The sequence below is a fragment of the Symphodus melops genome (genome assembly GCF_947650265.1).
Source record: "Symphodus melops genome assembly, chromosome: 17".
Classification (NCBI taxonomy): domain Eukaryota; kingdom Metazoa; phylum Chordata; class Actinopteri; order Labriformes; family Labridae; genus Symphodus; species Symphodus melops.
The window spans coordinates 17057162-17078707 of record NC_136707.1 but is presented as its reverse complement, the minus strand read 5'-3'; the positions used below and the strand labels follow the sequence as shown (position 1 = coordinate 17078707).

General features: G+C 42.0%; 2 protein-coding genes across 5 annotated transcripts in view; one reads left to right on the top strand and one right to left on the bottom strand.

Moving 5' to 3' along the window:
- Window positions 1–17474, top strand: part of pbx4 (pre-B-cell leukemia transcription factor 4) — a 27802-nt gene extending 10328 nt beyond the window's left edge. For 2 of the 4 annotated variants that reach the window (XM_079365928.1, XM_079365929.1), the window contains 6 exons: window positions 9307–9551; window positions 10405–10595; window positions 10695–10830; window positions 11069–11225; window positions 12833–12919; window positions 13988–17474. In XM_079365928.1, coding sequence (XP_079222054.1) covers window positions 9307–9551; window positions 10405–10595; window positions 10695–10830; window positions 11069–11225; window positions 12833–12876 — 773 coding nt within the window. In that variant the 3' untranslated portion in view covers window positions 12877–12919; window positions 13988–17474. Of the gene's footprint in view, window positions 1–9306; window positions 9552–10404; window positions 10596–10694; window positions 10831–11068; window positions 11226–11840; window positions 12262–12832; window positions 12920–13987 lie in introns of those variants that run through there. The other 2 variants (XM_079365930.1, XM_079365927.1) reach the window with 2 other exon arrangements.
- lpar2a (lysophosphatidic acid receptor 2a) lies at window positions 16157–21546 on the bottom strand. The gene is made up of 6 exons (XM_079365931.1): window positions 21532–21546; window positions 20335–20525; window positions 18991–19743; window positions 18268–18530; window positions 17749–17836; window positions 16157–17521 (listed from the first exon to the last, which is right to left on the bottom strand). Exons 3-6 carry the CDS (start codon window positions 19739–19741, stop codon window positions 17412–17414), a joined length of 1212 nt encoding a protein of 403 aa, XP_079222057.1. The 5' UTR covers window positions 19742–19743; window positions 20335–20525; window positions 21532–21546; the 3' UTR covers window positions 16157–17411.

The following is a 21546-nucleotide window of genomic DNA, read 5'->3' as shown; positions in this document are numbered from 1 at the left end:
CTCATGTGCCCTCCCTCTCATAATATTGATGCCTCTCGCACTGCTTTTAGGCTTTGCTTTTAAAGGAAGCCAGCATCTCCTTAATTAAAGATATGTAAATGTGGTCTCAGCTGGATTACATTAGTTTGGTGGCAGTGGGTTGGGAGAGTGGAACTCCTAATCCTGACTAATTAAGGATTAATTACAATTGATGGGAGCCTTCCACCCCTCTGCAATGGTGCACGTTGCTGTATACATCAAACCATGTCATAAATGCAAAGATCAGGACGGACGAGGGAGGGGTGTCTAATGGCCCTAAGATTATCAGAATGTTTAAAACTTGATTTATACTTCTGTGTCGAATCTACGTCATAGCACATGCTATAGGTCCGTATAGCACTGTACCTACCATGAAGGCTAAGTACGGCCTGACGTGTACCTGAAAAGTAACTAAGCATCCTAACCGTGCACACAGCGAGCCCTGTCATCGGTCTACTGAATTTATCGCTGAAACCTTTCTGATTATAAAGGCAACAATGTGTTTTATTTTCCACCTTGAAATAGAAGGATTAAAGTCGATCTATATGTGCAATCATTTTCTACAGGGAAATAATGTTTCTCTAATGTCCATAGTGCGCCCGGTGGCCTGCTATTAGCACGATGTAACTGGCAATGTTCTTATTATTAGGTAGCAGAAGACAGTCATATCGCGAGAAATGTGTATGGCTTTATGGCACTAGTTCATATAGAGCAGTATGGCTGAGGCTAAGAGACAGAAGAGGATGTTGATGAATGAAGCTAAGAAGAGAAAAAGAGTGACCAAGCAACAAGGCCAGGCTCCAGGAAATATTGGGCTGGCCTGTACAAGTCGCGAGAGCTTCTTGGTACAATGTATTTAAACACATTATATTACATACGCACGGTTGCAAACACGTTGTGGAATCACAATTATTTACTTGAGTGGCAGCTGATATACCGTGGCGCGCATAGAGTATGTGGAAACTGGGAGTTAGGCATTGCATTCAAACAAACGAGTCCTTATTTGTACCAAAATGTTTTCTTTCCATGTCGATCTCCACATTAACTGTCTATAAGATATGGATCTGTAAGTATGAGCCTAAACTAGCATGTAATAAATTAGCCTCTCCAAAGTGGGCATTCAGCGACTTATTATAGTCATACACTCATACACATAGCCTACTCCACATTTAAACTGCAAGCAACGAGCTGTAGATGAATAATAACTGTAGGGTTTTTTAAACACCCAACATTTTTCCTTTTAAGACAACCAACACTTTGTTTCCTGCATTCTGACCAATGTGTGCCATACAACAATAATCCATTTTTGTGTCTTATTCTGAATTTTCTTTTGAGTGTATTTTCACACAACAGGATTTAAAATGTTAGTGTTTCTGCACTTTTCAGCCGTAGTACTAGCACATGTAGATTTGAGTGACATTATGTTATTTGAATGGGATTAAATCCGTTGGTCAGTCAGTGACATTGTACCGCTTGCCTGACTATAATCTATGTCCAAAATATTTTCACACAGCTGTTTTTCCTCTGCGGTGGAGTGAATAGCTTTATATTGCCTGCTTGCTAATGTCTGTCATACAGACACACTTTGGTATTCCCAAATGATAACTCAAATAATGAGACTATTTATCAGCTCTATCTCCAACGTGCTGCACTCGATTTCAGTCGCAATGCTGTGGTGGAACTGGACCCTGGTAATATAGAGCCGTTTTCACATATGCACTCCAGAAGATATTTAGATAACTACTGATCTGGACATTCTTCTGACCTTGCTGTTCACATATGCTCCTTACAGCGGGAGACTATCCCTGTCAGACGGAAGGGAGGTGGGTGGGGGGCAGAGGGTCTCTTTAGGTAAGACGTGACGTAAACACTGCACCGTGCAGCACTCACATTATATAATAGTCACTAATCCGTCCTATTGGCTCGTGCTGAATTCTCTGTTGAAAAACCTGCGTCGTTCTCACGTTGGCTCACTTTGGACGTGCTGCAGGTGAAGTCAGAGCGGGAAAAAAAATGCGTTCACATATACAGCTCCTTCTGGAAAAATCCAGAGTTTTTCAGGCGACTTCTGCAGGTGTGAAAGCCCTGTAAGTAGCATGTCAGTAGAGTTTTGCAGATACAGTGACGCACGGTTACGTAGCGCTCACGACAGCATAACCACAGCAAAGATTCAACACGGAAGTACAAAGCAGGCTTAAGGTCGTTACCTAATGATACCTAATGAGCACACTCCCTCTTCAGCTTGAGACGCTTAATATAAGAATATATTGATTAGGTAGCACTGCATGGTAATCCATAGTAAGTACATTTTCTAATTATTATATAATGATTGGTTTGTGAAGGGTTTTTCATAAATGCACTCATTAAACAATTTAATGAGTGCATTTATGAAAAACCCTAAATTGTTTAGAGTGCAGCAAAGCCAACTGCTTGTTTCTCTTAAAGTCCACTGGTTAATTATTACCCAGAAGCTCCAGATATGTTATTGGCATGTCGATGTTATTCTTTACTAAACTGGTACATAATACCTGAGCAGACAAACCACGGAGCATCGGCTCTTTCTGGCAACATCTGACTGTGTCATAATGCTTGTTCACTTGTTATAAATGGGCGCTGCTCTTCTGATCTATTGCTTAATTGCCACCTAATTTGCATAACAGTGCAAATTAACGACCTCTCAAATGAGCGTTCATTTTTCACAAAGTCTTTAGGAGCTCCTTAAGAGTCTGTGCTAATGAGCACAGGAGGCAGCTGGCCTGATGAGAGTTGACTGGGGGAAGATCCGAGCAGTGCTTTAACAAGCCTCCTGCTTAGGTGTTCTTCGTCATCGTCCTCTTCCTCCTGTGACATTTGAAATACTGCCTTTTTGACATCTTTCTCAGAGTGTAGCACTGGGCTCTCATGTAAAAAACATCACAGTGAAAGGTGCTAAAAAGTGCTTGAAAAGTCTCATCAAACATCATAGTTCAGGCCTTGTACATTAATGCAATTGTTTTTTTTTATTTATCCTTTAATAAAATATGAACGTGTGGTTCATAACTAGTTTGGCCAGAAATCAGTCCCCAGTATAATAATTATTTGTTTCCAGGTATCTGAACAACGTTAACCATGTTTTAATATGCTCACTGTAACTCAGTGTTTGAGGGGATTTGTATCTTTGTGCCAACACCACTTGATCTGAAGTGTTTGTGTGTGTCACAATATTAGTGTTATTGTAAGAGTAATGTGGGTTTACATGTCGTCACCACTCGGGTGTCTGAACCTTTCTTTACTTAAATAAGGACTGATTAATGATGTGTTAGGCTGAGGTGTTACATTTGCCCAAGGTGTGAGTTCTCCAATTGACACCTTAATCAGAGCACACTGTGTTTACTTTGATGGTTCACCTCTCACTACCTCACACTGTGTGTGTGTGTGTGTGTGTTTGTTTGTGTTTGCGTGTTAATGTGTTTATGTGTTTTATGTCAGAGTGGGGGGCTGCGTGCAACAGGACTCTGGTGAACAACCCAAACAGATGCTGATTAGTGTGAGCTGCTTAAAGCAGGAATGGACATATGGATTAGACTCATTAAGTTGACTGTACTCAACCAAAAAACCCTTTTAGAAGGATGGAGGACATGCTTTTTGTTACTCGATGCTCAACCTTTCAGATGTCTATTTTGCAAAAAGTCATTTAGGGAAATGATTAATCAAATGTACTAGAATAGGCCTAAGGCAGGATTTTATTCAACCAAGCCTTTTTTTAGAGCGACCAATATACACGATCAGTCAAAAGTGTGAACACACCAGTAACAGTATTATCAATAATTCACTGTAATATATTATTTTTATTATATGGATACTGTAAGCTGTACCGAGGGCAAACCTACTTATAGAAGGGTTTTCTTTTTTTTATAATCTTAAATATTAAATCCATGAAAAAAAGAAATGCATACATTTATAGACTTCAACTTTATTATTTCTATAAGAAACACATGTCAGACAGCTGACTATCAAAGCAGCACAAATTTGACATCCAGAAATTGTTACATCAGATGTGATTTTGGAACAGGATCCTCGTCGTGAAAGAACACGATTTCCACGAGGACATTAAACTGCTTGGTGACTGAAATGACATCATGGTGAAGTTTTTATTTCACTGCACGAATATGAAGGTCAAATACTCGAAAGAAACCTTTCTCCCCTGCTCTCTAATGACAGCATGCTAAGTGGAAGTAAATGTATAATACGCTTAAATTATGCAAAACAATTGTCCTGTTCAGACAGGAAAGGATTTTTCAAACTCCTACTTGAGGTTTATTATTTTCTATATTCTTCAAGACCGTAAAACTCAACGCTGAATTTCACCTGATGGGTTTTGAGCAAACATTTGAAATGAATGGTAGGTTTGAGGGAGAGGTGGTCACCTTCTATTTCAGTGAGATTTAAAGGCTGACTTTCTTTGTTAGGCGTGTTCAAAGCAGTATAATGTGAGGGAACTGGCCCCACTTCCTATTTTCCACAGGTACATTTACCCAGAACTCACACAGAAATAGATAAATCTGTTTTAATCTCTCCTTAGCTGCAGTCAAGATTTGTTTTCCCGTTTTTTTTTTTTTTAAGGTAGATTTGCATGCGAATACATTTTCCACGATGAAAAAACATTATTTTTTTGTGGCTAGTAATCTTTTCCTGAATATTGTCTGTAATGAAAGAAAAAAAAATGTTTTCACAGTCCTCTCTTTCTGGCTCATTCATTCTCGTTTATACTCGGAATTCTGTAGATATGTGTCCTCTCTCCACCCCCCCCCCCCTCTCTGTCTCTCTTCCTCTCCAAAACACATATCTTTTCCTGTCCGTTTTTTTTTCCAATTCTCCTTGCTTCTCCTTCTACCCTTTCTTTCTCTCTCTCTCTCCTCTTACCTTTTTTCCCCCCTGTTTTTCCTTCTCTCTCTCCCGCTCCCTTGCTCACTCCCAGTGAAAGGCTGAGAATACCCAAGGGAGCTGATGCAATTAAAATGCTAATCCTGTCTGTCTACAGAGAGAGGGAGAGGGGGGGGGGGGCTGACAGCATGAGGGATTGCGGCTCACATGGAGAACTCGACTGAAATGGAGAACAGAGGGAGGGGGGCACTGGGGTAGGTGGGTGGGGGAGAGCTGAAAGGGAGAGGGGGGTGGGGATGTGTGTTGGGGGGAGACAGAGTGAAAAAGGGGATGCGAGGGAGGGAAAAGACAGACAAGGATAAAGCTTGTGTTGTGAGCTGAGCAATGATATACTGACTGTCTTTAAGTCATCTATCCCTATGTGTGGAAGGCATTAGACTTAATGTACAGCACCACAGCACTGGTTAGGTTGTTCAACCTTACCTTTGCCACTTCATATATTGTGTGTTGTCTGCACAGCACACCGTTTCCATGTCGGCTGTGCAGAAATGAGAATGATTATGTATGCAGCGAAAGCCCAGCTGGATACCCTGAATATTTCATAGTATGTGTTGCTTGCTCCGTCTCTCAATGCCACACAGCGCAGCTAGGGTGGTAACGTGTGCATAACGCTGTGATTTCTAAGAGCTGTGGATGCAAGCTGTGGGCCTTAAGCTGTGCTCCTATTTACCAAAAAAAAAAAGGGATTTTAAGTATCATTAGTTATGGCACTCTGGGTTTTTGCTCTCTTAGTAACAGAACCAGGCCTGCGGCAATGTCAGGAGTCAGTTGATCAAAAGGCAACGCTGCTTAGATTTTGGAACAAAACAACCAGCCAGTCAGCTCTCACACCTGTAGGGTTTTCATTTTTATTTTTTTTATTGAAGTTGTTTATAATTTCTGGAGTCTCATTCTCCTAGTAGGTTTCCCTCCTTGTCCATCCTTTATGGCACTTTTTTTTCCTGTGCAGTATCTTAACTCATCTCAACAGCTGCTATGTTACAGCTAGGCCTCTAGACTGTGCTTGAGCGCAATTGTGGGTAATCACAGCTTAATTGGAGTAATTAGGGGAATGTAGGGGTATTAGGCTACAGCTGGGGGCCATAATGACAAGTGGGGGCAAAAAGGGAGGGGGGGAGAAGCTTCAAGAGCCACAGTTTCCCTCGTCATTGAAGGTCAGTTGAACTTCTCTGTGAATAGGCATTGGATATCTCCAACACATGACTGTATACAATCTGAGTTGCCTCAGGGTGGGCTTCTTCTTCTTTTTTCTTTTTTTGTCAGGAGTGGATCTACCACAACATAAAGCCCCTTCAGGGGCACAGACCAGGTCTTCATATTTTTTATTTGCTTTATATTCAACAGGTGCAGCACAGGCACTCCTGTATCTTAAATGCTACAAATCGCCAGAGTTAATGTGGATACAAAGTGCTAAGATTGTTAGTAAATGACTGAAAGGAAAGAACAAGAAGAGGGAATGAGATGGGGCGAATCAGGGTCATTAGTTCAGGCGGCTGGGTCTGCTGCATTCCTGAGCCCTGAGATGGGGGAGCAGCAAAGCAGGAATGTGCCTCGGAGAGAGAAGAGACCTAAGAAGCAGAGGGATAGAAAAAGACAAGAAGGAACAAGAAAAAAAAAAAAAAAAAGGTTGGGGATGGCCTTAAATGGTGGAACAGACTCATTTATCAAATGAAGTTTGAAAAAAAGAGAAATCGCATCTGCTCCACAGCACTTGGAAACTTTTAAGCAAACCAGTTTTTGTCCTCATTTCTTCCACATCTGTTTGCCCAAAACTAATGCTGGCCCATTTGTTAGCTCTGGCTGCACGACACCAGCAAACTTGTTTTTCAAGACAACTCTACGGGGAAACTTTGACGCAAACAAATAATGGCTCATTCGGTTGTAAGAGTGCTAATAAGAGAAACCCTGAAGAAGAGAGTTGCACCACCTTAACTTTGAAGATGAGCTTTGAATAACCAGCGTAATCCCTAAGGAGGACAAGCGCCTAACCCAGTTTCCACTGGGATTAATCTTGTCATCCATATCGTTGGCGTCTGTCTCTTTCAGAATCCTGTCTGGTTTGACCACTGTTGAAACGGCCTTATACCTCATTAAGCAAGTCTCGAGTTACAGAGATCAACGTGTGTGTGTGTGTGTGAACACACAATTGTGTTTTTGACTCTGTGTGCATTCCAATGTTTGCAAACATTCTTATTACAGCAAGTGTTGAAAACCTCAATCTTAAAGGACTCGTTCAGTCCATATAGGTAAACCTCTGTCCTGCACAGCAGACATTACATGTGGGGTAGGGATGCACTAGTTCTACATTTTAAGTCCCCATTACTACATATGGGCTTTGATTATCTACTGATACCAAGTTCAATTAATAACCTGTTATCCTAACTATGAGTACGAGACATCATTCAAAGGTAGAGTAACATCAAGCTTTCCTAAAAATGAGCAAATGTATGTGTATATAATATATATAGACACACACAAGTGAATCTAGCTACCACCTGTAATGGCTCATCGCTCAGGCTGCGCTGTGTTACAGGAAGACCTTGTTGACAACGTGCTGCATACGAAGTGTACATACTACATGTGCTAAGCTTTGAACATGTTGTTCTTGGCTTCTTTTCTATAGCAACCATTGTCTCTTAAAGTGAGGCGCACTGTTCACAACTGATAAAGCACTCCATTAGTTTTGCGTATGTCACTGACCTGTGCTGCTTCCGACCATTTTGCCGTTAAAGTGGACAGCAGGCAAACGTCAGAGCGCCACGTTTGTGTAGTGAAGCTCGTGCCGTTCAGTCTCTGTTGACAGGTGTTTGCTTAGTTTTGACTCCTTTTTATCATTTTATTTGTTTTAGTTTTTTTTGCAATCCCTCCACCCCCTCTGGGAACATTGATTTGCATATATATCAAGTAGGTGTTCAAGTTGTAGGTGTAACAGGCCTGTAGTACCTCCAAACTGCTAAGCCTTTGTTGTAAGCACCCTCCATGTGACGTTGACCCCGCCTACCCACTTGTGATACATAAACACAGAATAGTAAATGGCTGAATTTTATAGAAGGACCCATGTCACAGATAGATGATCCTATTGGGTCACGATTGGACTGACTCCTGGTAAAGGTTTATTTACAGTAACCTAAGAGTGATTCGAAGTCATGAACGTATCTTCACTGAGAACATGTTTGTGCTGCGCTGATTTTGAGGAAGCAATACATGTATTTATTTCGTTTCACCACCACAGTTCCAACTGGTCTCGGTTATAAATGTGTCACTTGCTGGTCTAAAATTCTGCGTGAAGATTTTAAAGGGCATTTAACATAGACGTCTCATCTCGAGGCTGCATGTCTTAGCACACCCTCACCGGTTACCAGTAAGATAACTCCAAGATTTTCCTGATTACTTTACAAACTCAGAATGTTCCAGCCCCTACGCAGCTGACCTTTTATTTTATAAACTGAGTCGAAGCCCAACGATCGTTGAGCAACGCCATGTTTTGCCCCACAGTCGAGGCGTAACAGATGCAGTTTGTGTTTTTTTTTTCTTTCTTTTTTTTCCCCCAGTTAAAGTAACTGTAGTGTGGATCAGCCTGCTCGCAGAAATGAGTCAACCAAGTCAGTTTTATCTTTTAACATTTGTTATTTGCAGGACAAAGTTTTCTTAGAGACAGTTGTAAGATATATACAGTTCTGATAGCACGCTCTACTCTTCTTCTCTTCTGAAGTTGGACAAGGAAGAGGCAAAGAGGTGACGAGAAAGTTTAATTTGAAAGCTTCAGGCTCTTAAGAAAGGATGGCTGTCTGGACTTTAAACTTTCAGTAACAGAGTGGTATCTGTAAAGGGAGTGTGTATGTGTGAACAAAAAAAAAAGAGAGAGAGATGAGAGCGTGGCTGCAGGCTGACAGAGGTCCTGCTATAATGCAGTGGTGGGGAGCAGCAACTGATAACTATACTTATGGCCACTGGGGCTCATAGTGACAGCACATGCACTCCCATTACTGGTCCCATGCCTCATGCCCTTATCTCTGGCAGCCTGCCACCAAGGAGCCACACTGCCCTCTGCTGTTGGTTTTAAAGAAGTTGGGGCTCGTTTAGAATTCATCCAGGTGCTCGTAGCTGTGACTCAGGGGAGAGAAACTTGACTGAGGTATGACATGAGTGCACTTTGAATTTAGGCTTTGATAAAGCACCTTTCTATGTTCCCCTGAGACATATTGTATTGACCCCTCAGTGAAGGGCAAAGTTCTGTTCCTTAGTTTTTGTAAAAGCTTCACTTAGCCAGATGATTAGAAAGGTGATCTATCATGGAAACTAACAAGGAAGTGGAAAATACAAACCTTAGCTGATCATTGTGCTGTTTCCTCTCCCTCCCTACAGTGCTGAGTATACGAGGTGTGCAGGAAGAGGACCCTCCAGATCCCCAGATCATGCGGTTGGACAACATGTTGCTAGCAGAAGGTGTGTCAGGACCGGAGAAAGGAGGAGGATCTGCGGCCGCAGCTGCAGCCGCAGCAGCAGCAGGGGGCTCACCCACCGACAGCAGCATTGAACACTCCGACTACAGAGCCAAGCTCGCTCAGATCCGTCAGATCTATCACTCTGAGCTGGAGAAGTACGAACAGGTGTGTGCCAGACTGATGTTTAACACACAGACATTTAAAACGTGTCCTTATTAACTGAGTTTAAGCAGGTCTGCTAGAAAATTGAAATGTGCAACTGGATGAGAGTGACCCTAAGGTTTTAATTACATCCTGTGTTTTCAACAAGGAAAGACTGGTTACTCCTGTTTACCATGTTGCAAGTATTTTGATTACGACTGTCAGTGTGAAACCCGTGCAAAGAGAGCATTCCTTTCATTCAATCTCTAAACTTAAATGACCTCCACCAGTCAGTACAGAATCTGTAATATACCAATGTAGTAGTCAAGTCTATTAAATAAAATGCTACTTATTCTCTGTACTCTTAAGTCCCTCACACTGAGCTTTTATTGGCTGAGGCTGTTTTTTTTTTTGCACGAAAAGTGCATCCAAAATCAATTCAGATCTGACTTTTAATACACACACACACACACACACTTGTATATGTGTGTGTTTGTTCATAACTGGTGGATATACATTTATTAAAGCATTCAATTATTGTGAATGACACCAATTTGACAATAGATCAGGTTTCCATTTCATGCAACTGGCAGCCATATTTTCTAGTGTTCAATACAAGTGTTGGGGAAACCTTTAACCATGCTTGTTTTTTTTTTTTTAAGGTTGAAGCAGCTCACAGACCAAATGTTGAACATGACTGTTTTTTATTTAGTTTTTTAAAAACGAGTTTCAGGTATCACCATGACTGCTGAGGCTAAATGTCATCATCAAAACTGTCTGGAGCTCGAAAGTATCTCTGAATTTTTCACAGTAGCCTGAAACTCCTTTTTCTCTCTCTCTCTCTCTCTCTCTCTCTCTCTCTCTCTCTATGAACCAGGCCTGTAGTGAGTTCACCAACCATGTAATGAACCTGCTGAGAGAGCAGTCTCGCACACGACCCATCTCTCCCAAGGAGATTGAGCGCATGGTTGCTATCATCCACCGCAAGTTCAGCTCAATTCAGATGCAGCTCAAACAGAGCACCTGCGAGGCCGTCATGATTCTGCGCTCACGCTTCCTTGATGCCAGGTGTGTGTGTGTGTGTGTGTGTGTGTGTTCCTTGACGGCTGCAGTGTTGTAACATTCCAAGCATTTTGTTTTTTTTATCCTTTTGTCGCTCTTTTTCAGACGCAAGAGACGCAACTTCAACAAGCAAGCCACAGAGGTGCTGAACGAGTATTTCTACTCCCACCTGTCTAACCCCTACCCTAGTGAGGAAGCCAAGGAGGAGCTGGCCAAGAAGTGTGGAATCACTGTGTCTCAGGTGACTTTTTTTCACCATTATATCCAGGCTCACTCAGGTCATAGCTGTTTCTTTATTTAATGTTTATTTTATAACACCCTGGGAAAATGATGCTCCTGTACATGAATGTTATTTTTATATACAATATTACATTGTTGTAAATATGATTTAAATGCTTTCTGCTGAGGGGACTATGTGTTATACAGCTAAACACAATAAAATCGTTGAGTTTGAATGTCGGACATCGTCTGTTCTTCAGGTCTCTAATTGGTTTGGCAACAAGAGAATACGCTACAAGAAGAACATCGGTAAGTTCCAGGAGGAGGCCAACCTCTACGCGGTAAAGACAGCGGTGGATGCTGCCAACGTGTCTGCGCAGGCTAGCCAGGCTAACTCCCCAGCAACGCCCAACTCAGGTACAGCATCCTACACGTCCTCCTATTCACACGTCTCCGGACACGTTCTGCACAAACGACACTGATTGTAGAAAAAGGTGACTCGGTCGTTTTAAAGGAAATCACCTCACGAATGTGCCAAAAGCAAAATCCGTGTGGTACGGTGTATGATCTGAAGCTATGACACAATCATGTTACACTTCCATGTTTGAAATAACTGCTCGCTTCTACATGATTGCTGCGTAATTCGTGTTTCTTAATCAAGGCTTTAAGAACATTTTAAGACATTTAAAAACAAGAGGAATCCAAACACTCAAATTCTTCCAAAGAACGTAAAAAAAAAAAAAAAAGAGGCAGAACCCAAAAAGGACGTGCACATTGTGAAATCTCTCAGCTGCTTTCCTGCTGTCAGACAATGCCCTGCTACCTGTCATCACCTGGTTGTAGCCCGCTATGCTTATACAAACCACCATGTGTCATCTGAACAGAAGCTGGCTGAGAACACTTCCTCTCATAACGAAGCTGGATAGAAAAACTTCCAGTCAATGTAAATAAACAGTAGTGACCTTCTGACCCCATAACACTGTGGTGGAGCTGATTGGATATTGGCTATATACGTATATATATTGCCTGCAGGGTCACCGGGTTCATACAGTTTGGCTCACACAGGCGATGCCTACCTTGGCCTGCGTTCACTCAACGGGGAGGGTCTCACCATCGCCCCCTCTCTACAGCCGCAGGTATGCACTGAGGACAGCTGTACAGTTGACCTTAATGCCCTTTACCCAGCCACATAGAATTCCTGGATCCTTCTAGTTACCCTAGCTCCCTTTAGATCCCGACCCCTCCTCAGTTCCCATCCTGATTTTACCCACCACCCTGTCAACTCGTCCGTCCACACATAGACACACGAGCCGACTCCTCCTCGATCTGTACAGTGAGCCCTGAGGATCGTATGGATACACTCACCAAGAATGATGTCACTTCTTTTTAGCTTGCATAGTTTTTCTATGGCTGCATATCCTTAAATACATATACACATAGTCCCTACCTGTATCTGATTATTCTAAGAGCAGAGGTGGAGCTTGTCTCTCGTGGATTTAGAGCTCCTAAAAGTTCTGGGATCGATTCAGCCAGCCCTCTCATGGAGGCCACATTTCTCCACCTCCTGGCCTTATTGCTTCTCCAAACCTTCCAGCCCCCTGCCCCCTGTAATCCACCCTCCGGGGTTCCTCTCACCCTCTCCCTCCGTGTGTTCTCACACCTGTGTAGCTCAAAAGGGATTCCCTCACGTCGAACTGTTCTTGTGATTGCTTTCTGTTGATGGATACGGTCCATGGAGGGTTCCACAGATTTCTGCTGTTGAGCACGAGAGTTTTAATTTTGGCTTTCTTAGATTTCATTCAAACTAAAGCAAAATTGGTTAATTGGAGAGTCATGATGTTAGTGGGTGAGCTACGAAGGGCTGTGCTGGAACTGACTGACTAACATCCAGTCAAACATACAGCAGAGGTTTGTGGACGCTCTGAACTCCTCTCTTCAAACTTCGACTGTTTGGGGGGAGGAAAAAGTATTTCGGAGCTTTGATAGTTATTCAGCTGTCTTACAGTTTATTTTGTCTCTGACAGGTGGATACCCTGCACCGTGCTACACACCTGACGGGCGGCTATGAGGAGCTGTCGGGTAGTGGCCTCTACACCCCTCATCGCCTGGATGTGAGTATCAGCTACACTTAGGGCTCATTTTTTTTAGACAAGCTGGTAAAGAGGTGGCTCTAAATAAACCTGGGGAGACGAACTAAAGCCATCTATCGAAGTGATTTTCTGTAAAATTCCTTCAAATTTGTGATCTTGAAATCACATCAATACTTTGTTGGATGTGTCAATAAGCCAATAGCTGCTAACGGGTTTAAAATTAAAATATCGAATGCAGGAATTTAGAGCTTGAGGCTGAAATATTTGTGACTGAATGCACTGGATACAGTCGGCTTTTACCAAGCAAACCAAAAGATTGAGGTCTTTATCAAACACGTTTTCCCACCTTCAGGCTGGCAGTGAATTCACACACAGAAAAGTGACTAGTTGAGACAATTTCATGGAGCTTAGCGACCCCATGTACCCTCCACGACGAAAAGCTCCGTTTCTTTGCCGACACTTTTTCAGTTTAGCATTTTTGCCAGTTTTTTTTTTTTTTTTTTGGTGCTTTGAACTTGAATTATCAACAGTTAATGATCTGTCCTTTGTTTGTTCAGCCACAGTTACTTTGTCATGACCAACCTGCGGCTCTTTATGTTGAAAATGGGCAGACTTTGATCAGTGAGTCATGTTCTCAGTCACCGACCGATGAGCTTATCGCAGCTAAACAGACACTCAATCTTAATGCACGTATTCATCGACTAAGCTCAGTCTATGAGGACTTGGGTTAGGAACTGGAGGGGTTGCAGGTTCAAGTCCTGGTACAGACTGGAGTTGTGTGGAAATTAGGCTTGTAGCTGGAGAGGTGCACTGAACCCCCCAACTGCCCTCCCTCACCTCATCTCTCCAAAGGTGAAACAACCTTTTGGACCCGTTGAATGTTACTACTATACATGTACAATTCTTCTCATTATCTGAATATGAAGATTTTTCGGAGCGTCTTTTGCAAATGGCGTGCCTCGAATGAAGCCTGGAACTGGCTCGTTTTAACAGATGGATGGTTCTTAGTCTTACAGGCAGCATCACATTTCCCCTCTTTACGACCAACTCTCCCCTCATGCACATCACTCTCTTACCTTACTGTTGCAGGCTAACAGCTGGCAGGACACCACCAACCCCCACTCGGTCACCTCTCCTCCTGGTCCTCCTGGCAGCGTCCACTCGGACACCTCCAACTGATTTTGGTGGCTCTCACTGCCATGACTCCATCCCGACCGCGGCCTGAGTCGTCTGCCATCCTCTGTCCTCATGTCCACCATTCCCCACCCCACCCCACCCATCGTCTCTCAAGCAAGCAGCCACACAAAGGCCTGTACTCTCTTATAAAACGCCGACTGTGCTGGAACACACGCACAGTCAAAACAGTAGTCAGAAGAGATCGTCTGCCTCCACCTCACCGCTCCACTTCAATGCAAGAAGCTCCCGAACTCAGAGTGAAAGAGAGAGAGAGAGAAAAAAAAAAAGGGACGGCGTCCTTTTGACGCCCAGACGGAATGATAACATCTTCATATCAAGAACATTTTGAGAACCACTGACCCAGCCGTGTAGATGATCATGATGTCTGTACATTATGTGTATATGCACGCTAACTTCACACAGCCTGTCATTTGCTGTTGGCCTCAACCCTTTGCTTTGGAAAACTGTGTGTGTGTGTGTGATTGCCTGTATCTCTTAAAGCCTTGGCGTTTGATAGCCAAAACTGTCGATACAGATCACCAGGGAGCTCTGCTCAACTTGCTCGTACCAAAGTGCTACCCCCCCCCCCCCCCCCCCCCCCCCCCCCACAACACATCTGTATCTCCCAAGATCAAGCTTTCGCTTTTCAAAACAAGACCCCATTTTATCTTCTAGTACATAGGAGAGCTGTATCCTTCCGTTGGGAGATTTTTCTGAGAGGAAGAGTCGAGATATGCACAGACGTGCATACACACTCCCGTTCATAACACACACACACACACACACACACCTGTAACTTTTCAGTGATTTTCATAGTGAGCTGACATCAAAAGACGTGTCAAGCACAACGTTAGCATCCTCGTCATGAGTGTTTCTACCTGTGAAAGGGTAGTAAAGGGGATCACTGTTCCAGATCAGACAGGACAGGTGATGATGGGGCTGCTGGAGAGAGGAAGACTAGGCAGAGAGGAGAATATCTTTGGTTGAGTGGCTGTAACAGTAGCCCTTTTTTTTTTTTTTTTTTTTTTTTCCCCGTTGCTAACCAATAGAGGGTGTCGGTAGACGGCTTGTAGACTTAACTTTCTTGCTTTCTGTCCACTAGTTTATTTGATTGTAGGCTATTTTCTAATGCTGTTTCACCAAGAATGCACCAGCCACCACCAAAAATGAGCTCCATAAAGCATCCAAACCACTTGGGAAGAAAGATTGTGGGGCATTGATGTGTTATTTGGGACAAACGTGATATGAATATAGAAAACGTGACTGTCTTCCATGCATGTAGGACTTCTAGGCGTGTTTTTACTGTTTTCATTTAACCTTCCAAGTTTTTAGCTTCGTTCTTTTTAATTTTTTTTTATTATTCACTAAAAAATAAAGGGTATAATTATTACAGTCAGACCAAAAAGGAAAAAAAAGTGTTACTATGATGTGTGTGTGTCTCTGTGTGGGCGTGTGTGTACAGTGTTCTTGGGACGGCCTGGTCGAAGTGGCTGGTGCCCTGCCACCTTTCTGAGCATTATAAAGAGACTGGGTGCTTTCCACCAGCCAATGAATGACACAGCAGGTGGGCTTCGACTGAGATCTCCTTCCCATCTTGAAACATTGAAGCTCGTGAGCCCGAGGCAACACACTACAACCTTCTGTTGTATCAAAACCAAAAATACCACGTTCAGCAATGTAATAATGCTCGTCCATGTCTCTCCGAAGTTGGTGCACAGCCACATTTTCAGCTGAGGAGAGGAGGGAATTATATTTGTATCTGTGTCTCTGTGTGGTGTTGTCATGCCTCAAGTTGATTTTGATTTGAGGGGCTTTTGTTTGTGGGGCTTCATGGGAGGGTGGGTGGAGTGAGGACTCATATCACACCTGCAATTTGATTTTGAGCGTGGGAACTATGCTCTGCCCTTAATTCATCCTTTTCATACCTTCTAGTAAAACCATGACTTTTTTTTTTTGTAGTTCTGTGGCCAATTAGGCAAGGGCTTCTCTCCTCTGTTACCAAAAAAAAGAGGCAACACTGGGTGATGTAAAACTCTTGACTTGTGTTAAGACAAACCTGCAACATTTTTATTTTTTTTGGGGGGGAGGGGCGGGGGGTCTTTCTTTGGAACTATTTTATACATTACCTGTTATGTGAATAACAAAGCATTTTGATAGTAAGGTAAAGCCTTATGGAGATGTGTCAGTCCAAACCATGTTACAGAACAAAACTTGAGCTTATACGCTGGTCATATGTGCGATCACACATCCAAGTACTTCTTTTGTTACTCATCGCAGTTCATACGAGTGTATCTTACGAATAACGTTCTCACCACACCAAATTCTCATCCTTCCCTCTTTTCTACCTGTTGTAATGGATGTCACTGTACAGTTTGTGTAATGTTTCAGTATTTTTTTTTTCCTGTTTGTTTTCTTTTATAAACTTTGTTTGGTTGATATGCCACTTTTTATTTGGCCTCTGTGTCACAGGATTCACGATAACTCTGTATCAACTTTGAATATGATTTAGGTCTTTTTGTTACATAACCTGAAGGCGATGAAGGGTTTACAGGGGGAACGTTTGGTGCTGTGGAAAGATCAGTGAAGGTTCATTTATGGACCTTTTTTGGTTTTTGATGTACAGATGTATGACTCTACCGTAAGCTGTCCAGACCTCCTCGGAAACGCTCCCTTTGGATGGTCTGTGTTTCACTCATTTCTAAACCTTTAAAAAGCGGCTCACAGTCGATGTAGTGAGAGACGTCCACTCGTGGTCGAAGTTCAATGTGAATGGGCTCAAGTGTAACTCAAACGCCCTGACGACCTGTACAGCTTACTCCATAGAAAACAGATGATCTACACTCAGAACCCGTAAAGCATCGTTCATGTCAGCGCCCCTTTCACATATGTTCAAACACTCGCTGCCTAAACACGTTGATGTCAAACGATCCAATATGTGGTCCCCTTTAATTTGACAAAAACAAATGTTTTACTGTTGCCTCTTGGATTCTGCAAGTGACGCATTTCCACAGCACCAAATGGCTCCTCAAACCTTTCACATTTTTTTTTTTTTTTTTTTTTTAATTAGTATATTTGTATCTCCCCTCTTTCCCTTGTATTTACCCCTCTCTCTACCTCTGTCTTTCCATTTCTCTTGTATATAACCCCCACTGTTTTCAGACTGGTGAGTCTGTTTGAACTCCTTTTATACCTCAACTTTAGAATTGTTCTAGAAAGAGTCAAACAAAAGGAAGAATATGACAAATTGTAGTGTTCTTATTAGAAAATTAATAAAACAATTTAGTGTGATTTTTTTTTTCTCCAGTTTTTGATTTCATATTTTAGAAATGTTTCATTTTTATAATTTGTCACAGATGCTCTTGTGATAGTCAAATGTAATAAAAGGAGAGATTGCACCATCTGATGATGAATACGTGAGTCTGTCAGCCTCCCTGACACTGAGGACAACTATTTCTCCAAAATCCAAATCAGGGATCCAGCCTTTAAACAGATGCATCTTTTATACCACATGTTTTTTTTTAATTCAATTTAGAAAATGCAAACATGGATGAGAGGTAGTTTGGCCAAAGTCGTCTCATGCACAGAAGGGCAAAACGTCAATAGTACACAAAGGGCGATTACAGTAAAAAAACAAAAAAACAAGGGTTTGTAAATGCAGACTTGCAGGTGTCATGTCCCTGCCATTGTCCAACTGTCTTCTTTAATGTTTGTTTCCACACAGGCAGCTTGATCGTCTGACTTCTGCACACAGCCAAGAGTTTCCTGCAGACAAAACCGTTTATTAGTGGGACATGGTGTGAAGGACATTCAGGTTATTAATGATAATAAAACATTCAATTAAATAAATTTATTACAATCTCTAGAAGAAAAAATATCCACATTTAGTGAGTAAATGTTCCTCAATAAGAGCAGGTGTCTGTTCCACTTTAAGCCACTGTGCAGTAGCTGATGAGTGTCAAAATAAACATTTGCATTGGTGTTTATTTAGAGAAAAAAACCCTGCGTGACCAACAGAGAGGGAATGTAAGAAAACAAAAACCCTCCAGCAAGAGACAGTTTAGCAAACATCTGAATACTGACCTTTTCAGAGTCAGAGTTCAGCCTGACTGATGTGTCCAGGGAGTAAACGCAACGTTTTAAACTGGTTTGTTGTACTGAATGTCAATAACCTGAAGGATGGTGAAACTCTGTACCTCTGTTAGTGGTGATGCAATCTCCACAGGAGAGAGTTTCCTCTGCTGGCCAGCTCTACTGCGACACAGGCAGCAAAGGATCCACTTGAAGGTGCTTCGCATCTCGTCATCTCGCAGGGAATAGATGATGGGATTGACCAGAGAGTTGCACTCTGCTATCACCAAACAGAACTTCTCATAGGAATTGGCATGGCTGGCTTTACCCAGCAGCCCGTCCAGTAAGAGAGTCATAAGGCCTGGTGTCCAGCAGATTACGAAGGCGCCTGCAGACATGTCCCATTTAAATGAGTCAGAAAACCGTCACCAATAATTTACTTTAAATCTTCGACGTTAGCAGGGATGTGACATGTTTCAAAGTGCACAAAGGATGAGTAACACTTGTACCTAACCTGCTCAGGTGACTCATGTCCGTGAGGTTAATGTGCAATAAACATTTATATGAAGTAATCAAAGACTATAATGAAACATTTCCACTGCATTGTGAAACACTTCAAGTTCCAAAAGAGCCTCCACCAAAAAGACCAACTGTAATCAGATGAGGCCTGACAAACACTGGTAAAGCTGCAAAACTGGATTGTGCAGGAAGTGAAGGGCCAAATAGCAGGCATCATAAAATCAACAAAATGCTTGTTGGTTTTTTTTAACAGAACTTTGCTTTTTTTAAGTTTACTAATAAACTAAATCAGACAAAAAAAACCCAGCAGAAGACAAACAACATCTCACCCAAAACCATGGAGATAGTTTTCATCAGGTTGACAACGGTCTGGCTGTGTCGTGCCTCTGAGGAGTGCTGAGATGTGTATCTCCTCTGATATCTGACATAGATGAAGATCCGGGCGTACACAGCCACCATGATGAAGAAGGTTAGCAGGTTGAGAGCTGCCCAAAAAATGAGGAAGCGACGACTGTAGAGGGGAGCGACGGTGGAGCAGTCCTCCAGATCACACTCACAGTTCCAAACAGTCGAGGGCACCAGGCCCATGACGACGCTCACCACCCAGATGCAGACTATCAGCAGCACCACACGCCGCTTGCTCATTGTACTGTGCAGCTGCATGGTGATGATGGTCTGGTGGCGCTCCACTGCCACAGCGAGCAGATTAGCCACAGAGGCTGTGAGGCTGATGTCAATCAAAGCCCCACGGATGTACCACTGCTCCTTGGTGAGCATGCTGGTCCATGGTCCAGTGTTCAACATCAGGTTTGCGTAGGCGATACCTGCAAACAGGTCTGCCGCAGCCATGTTGCCAAGGAGATAATAGATGGGGAAGTGGAAGCGGTGGTTCATGAAGATTGCTGCCATCACCATCAGGTTTGCCAGGACTACGATGAGACATACTGTCAAGCCCAGTCCAATAACCACATAGTCTCTCGTTGCCCACACTGTGCTGATCTTCTTATCCACCAGGTTGTAGAAGAAGGTGACATTGTGGCTGTAGTCACAGGTATTCCACACGTTGCTTTCTATGGCCATCACTGCAGATATATAACAAGACGTGTTTAGGTATGGCAATAGTTTCATTTCCTTAACTCAAATAATTCACTTTAAACTAAATATAAGAATAACTTTAAAGTAATAATCACAAGCTGTTTTCCTGTATTGAATTGTCATACAGAATTAAGTTTAAGTGTTGATTTTGAATCACGACTCTTGCTGTCTCATAACAACATACATTCCACCCACAGCTTTTAAGAGACAGATAATCCACAACAGCAGAGTTAGTACAACGTCAACCACAGCGTGTTTTAAATATATAAGTGATAGCAGTGTTACTGTGTCAGGGATACTTCCATAAAAGACATCTGAAGAGGTCACAAATGATGTTACCTTGAAATGTTGTGGGTTGGAATCATAAGTTCAAATGTGATACCTTTAGATTCCTCATTTAGTCCATACAAACACCCAAACAATAAAGTTAATCTAGACTACTACTGGAGCCACAATAATAGAAATATAGGCCTGCCCAAAAACATGATCCATGTTAGTAAAAGTGAGCTTGTAAACAAACATGAGTTACTAAAGACAACACTAGAAACATAAATCAGTATTGATTAATTGAAACCTACCGCCGTCTTTAGGGTCTCCTCCATCCAGACAGCTCTGATTAAAATCGTGAGTTTCTAGTTAATGAAACAGCGTTTCATCTGTGCTACTCTCACTTCTGTTCGTCCATGTTTCCACTTGACGCCTCTGAATCATTTTCACTCAGATCAGCTGCAGTCGACCGACAGGTAACAATGCTGCCTTTACCTGCAGGCTGAAAAATCGGAAATCACATACACACAGTATTTAAACGTTTTCTCATTACACTCAGTCATTTAGAAAATAACTTAAAGCGGCATAACATAAAACAGATACTCTAAATTATTTGCATGTTACATGGATATTAAATAGCCTAATGGCGGTAAACATGTTTATGAGGTTTTGTATGTACTCACTGTCAAAGCAAAAATACAAGTTTTCTCGAATATCGGATCCTTAAGTCCGAAGTTTTTTCCTCTTTTATTTCAGGTTGGATAATATGTGTCATCACTTCTCTCGACTACACAAGTTTGGTTCTCCTTTTTCATTTTCTATTCCAGTCAGTAGTATTTTAGTCTATCGAGTCGACTCACGACTGCCTTCCTGTGGTCAAAGTGAGTTCTGTATTGAACGGCTTAAGTTAATCGATTGGTTTTATTAGGAATAATACGGTCGACAGTATAAATATTTATAATTCTGTTGACGCTTTGGATAGAGTTTAGTGAACCTGTTCTAAAAATGAAAGGAACCACAAAATGCCTTTTGGCTAACCCCGGTATATTTATATAAATATTAATTATTATGCACTCTCCCCGTCGAATAAAAACAAATAAATGGAATAAAAAATAAATAAATAGATCAAATCTAAGTGTAATTACGCGTTCCTATTAACCGAGTTAGTAGTTTCCAATGTGTTAGCAATATGAATGCGGGATATGATACAATATAGCCTATCGCTTTAATTTTGAACACGGACTTTTAAGTTTTGGATCTCTGTCGCCATCTGGTGGTGAAGACAAAGGGCTGCACTACTGACAATACAAAACTAACGATGATACGAAATCAAGTCACTAATCTTTATAACAACAGAGACGAACAAAGAAAAAAATGTCTTACAATTAATGTCATGACATTAATCGAATAAAATGATGTAAAAATAGCCTGTATGCTACATAAGCTTTGAATTCTATATTGTGTTGCATAATAACAATATTACGATTAAGCGGCCGCTGATATCTTACTCTGAAAGTTATTAT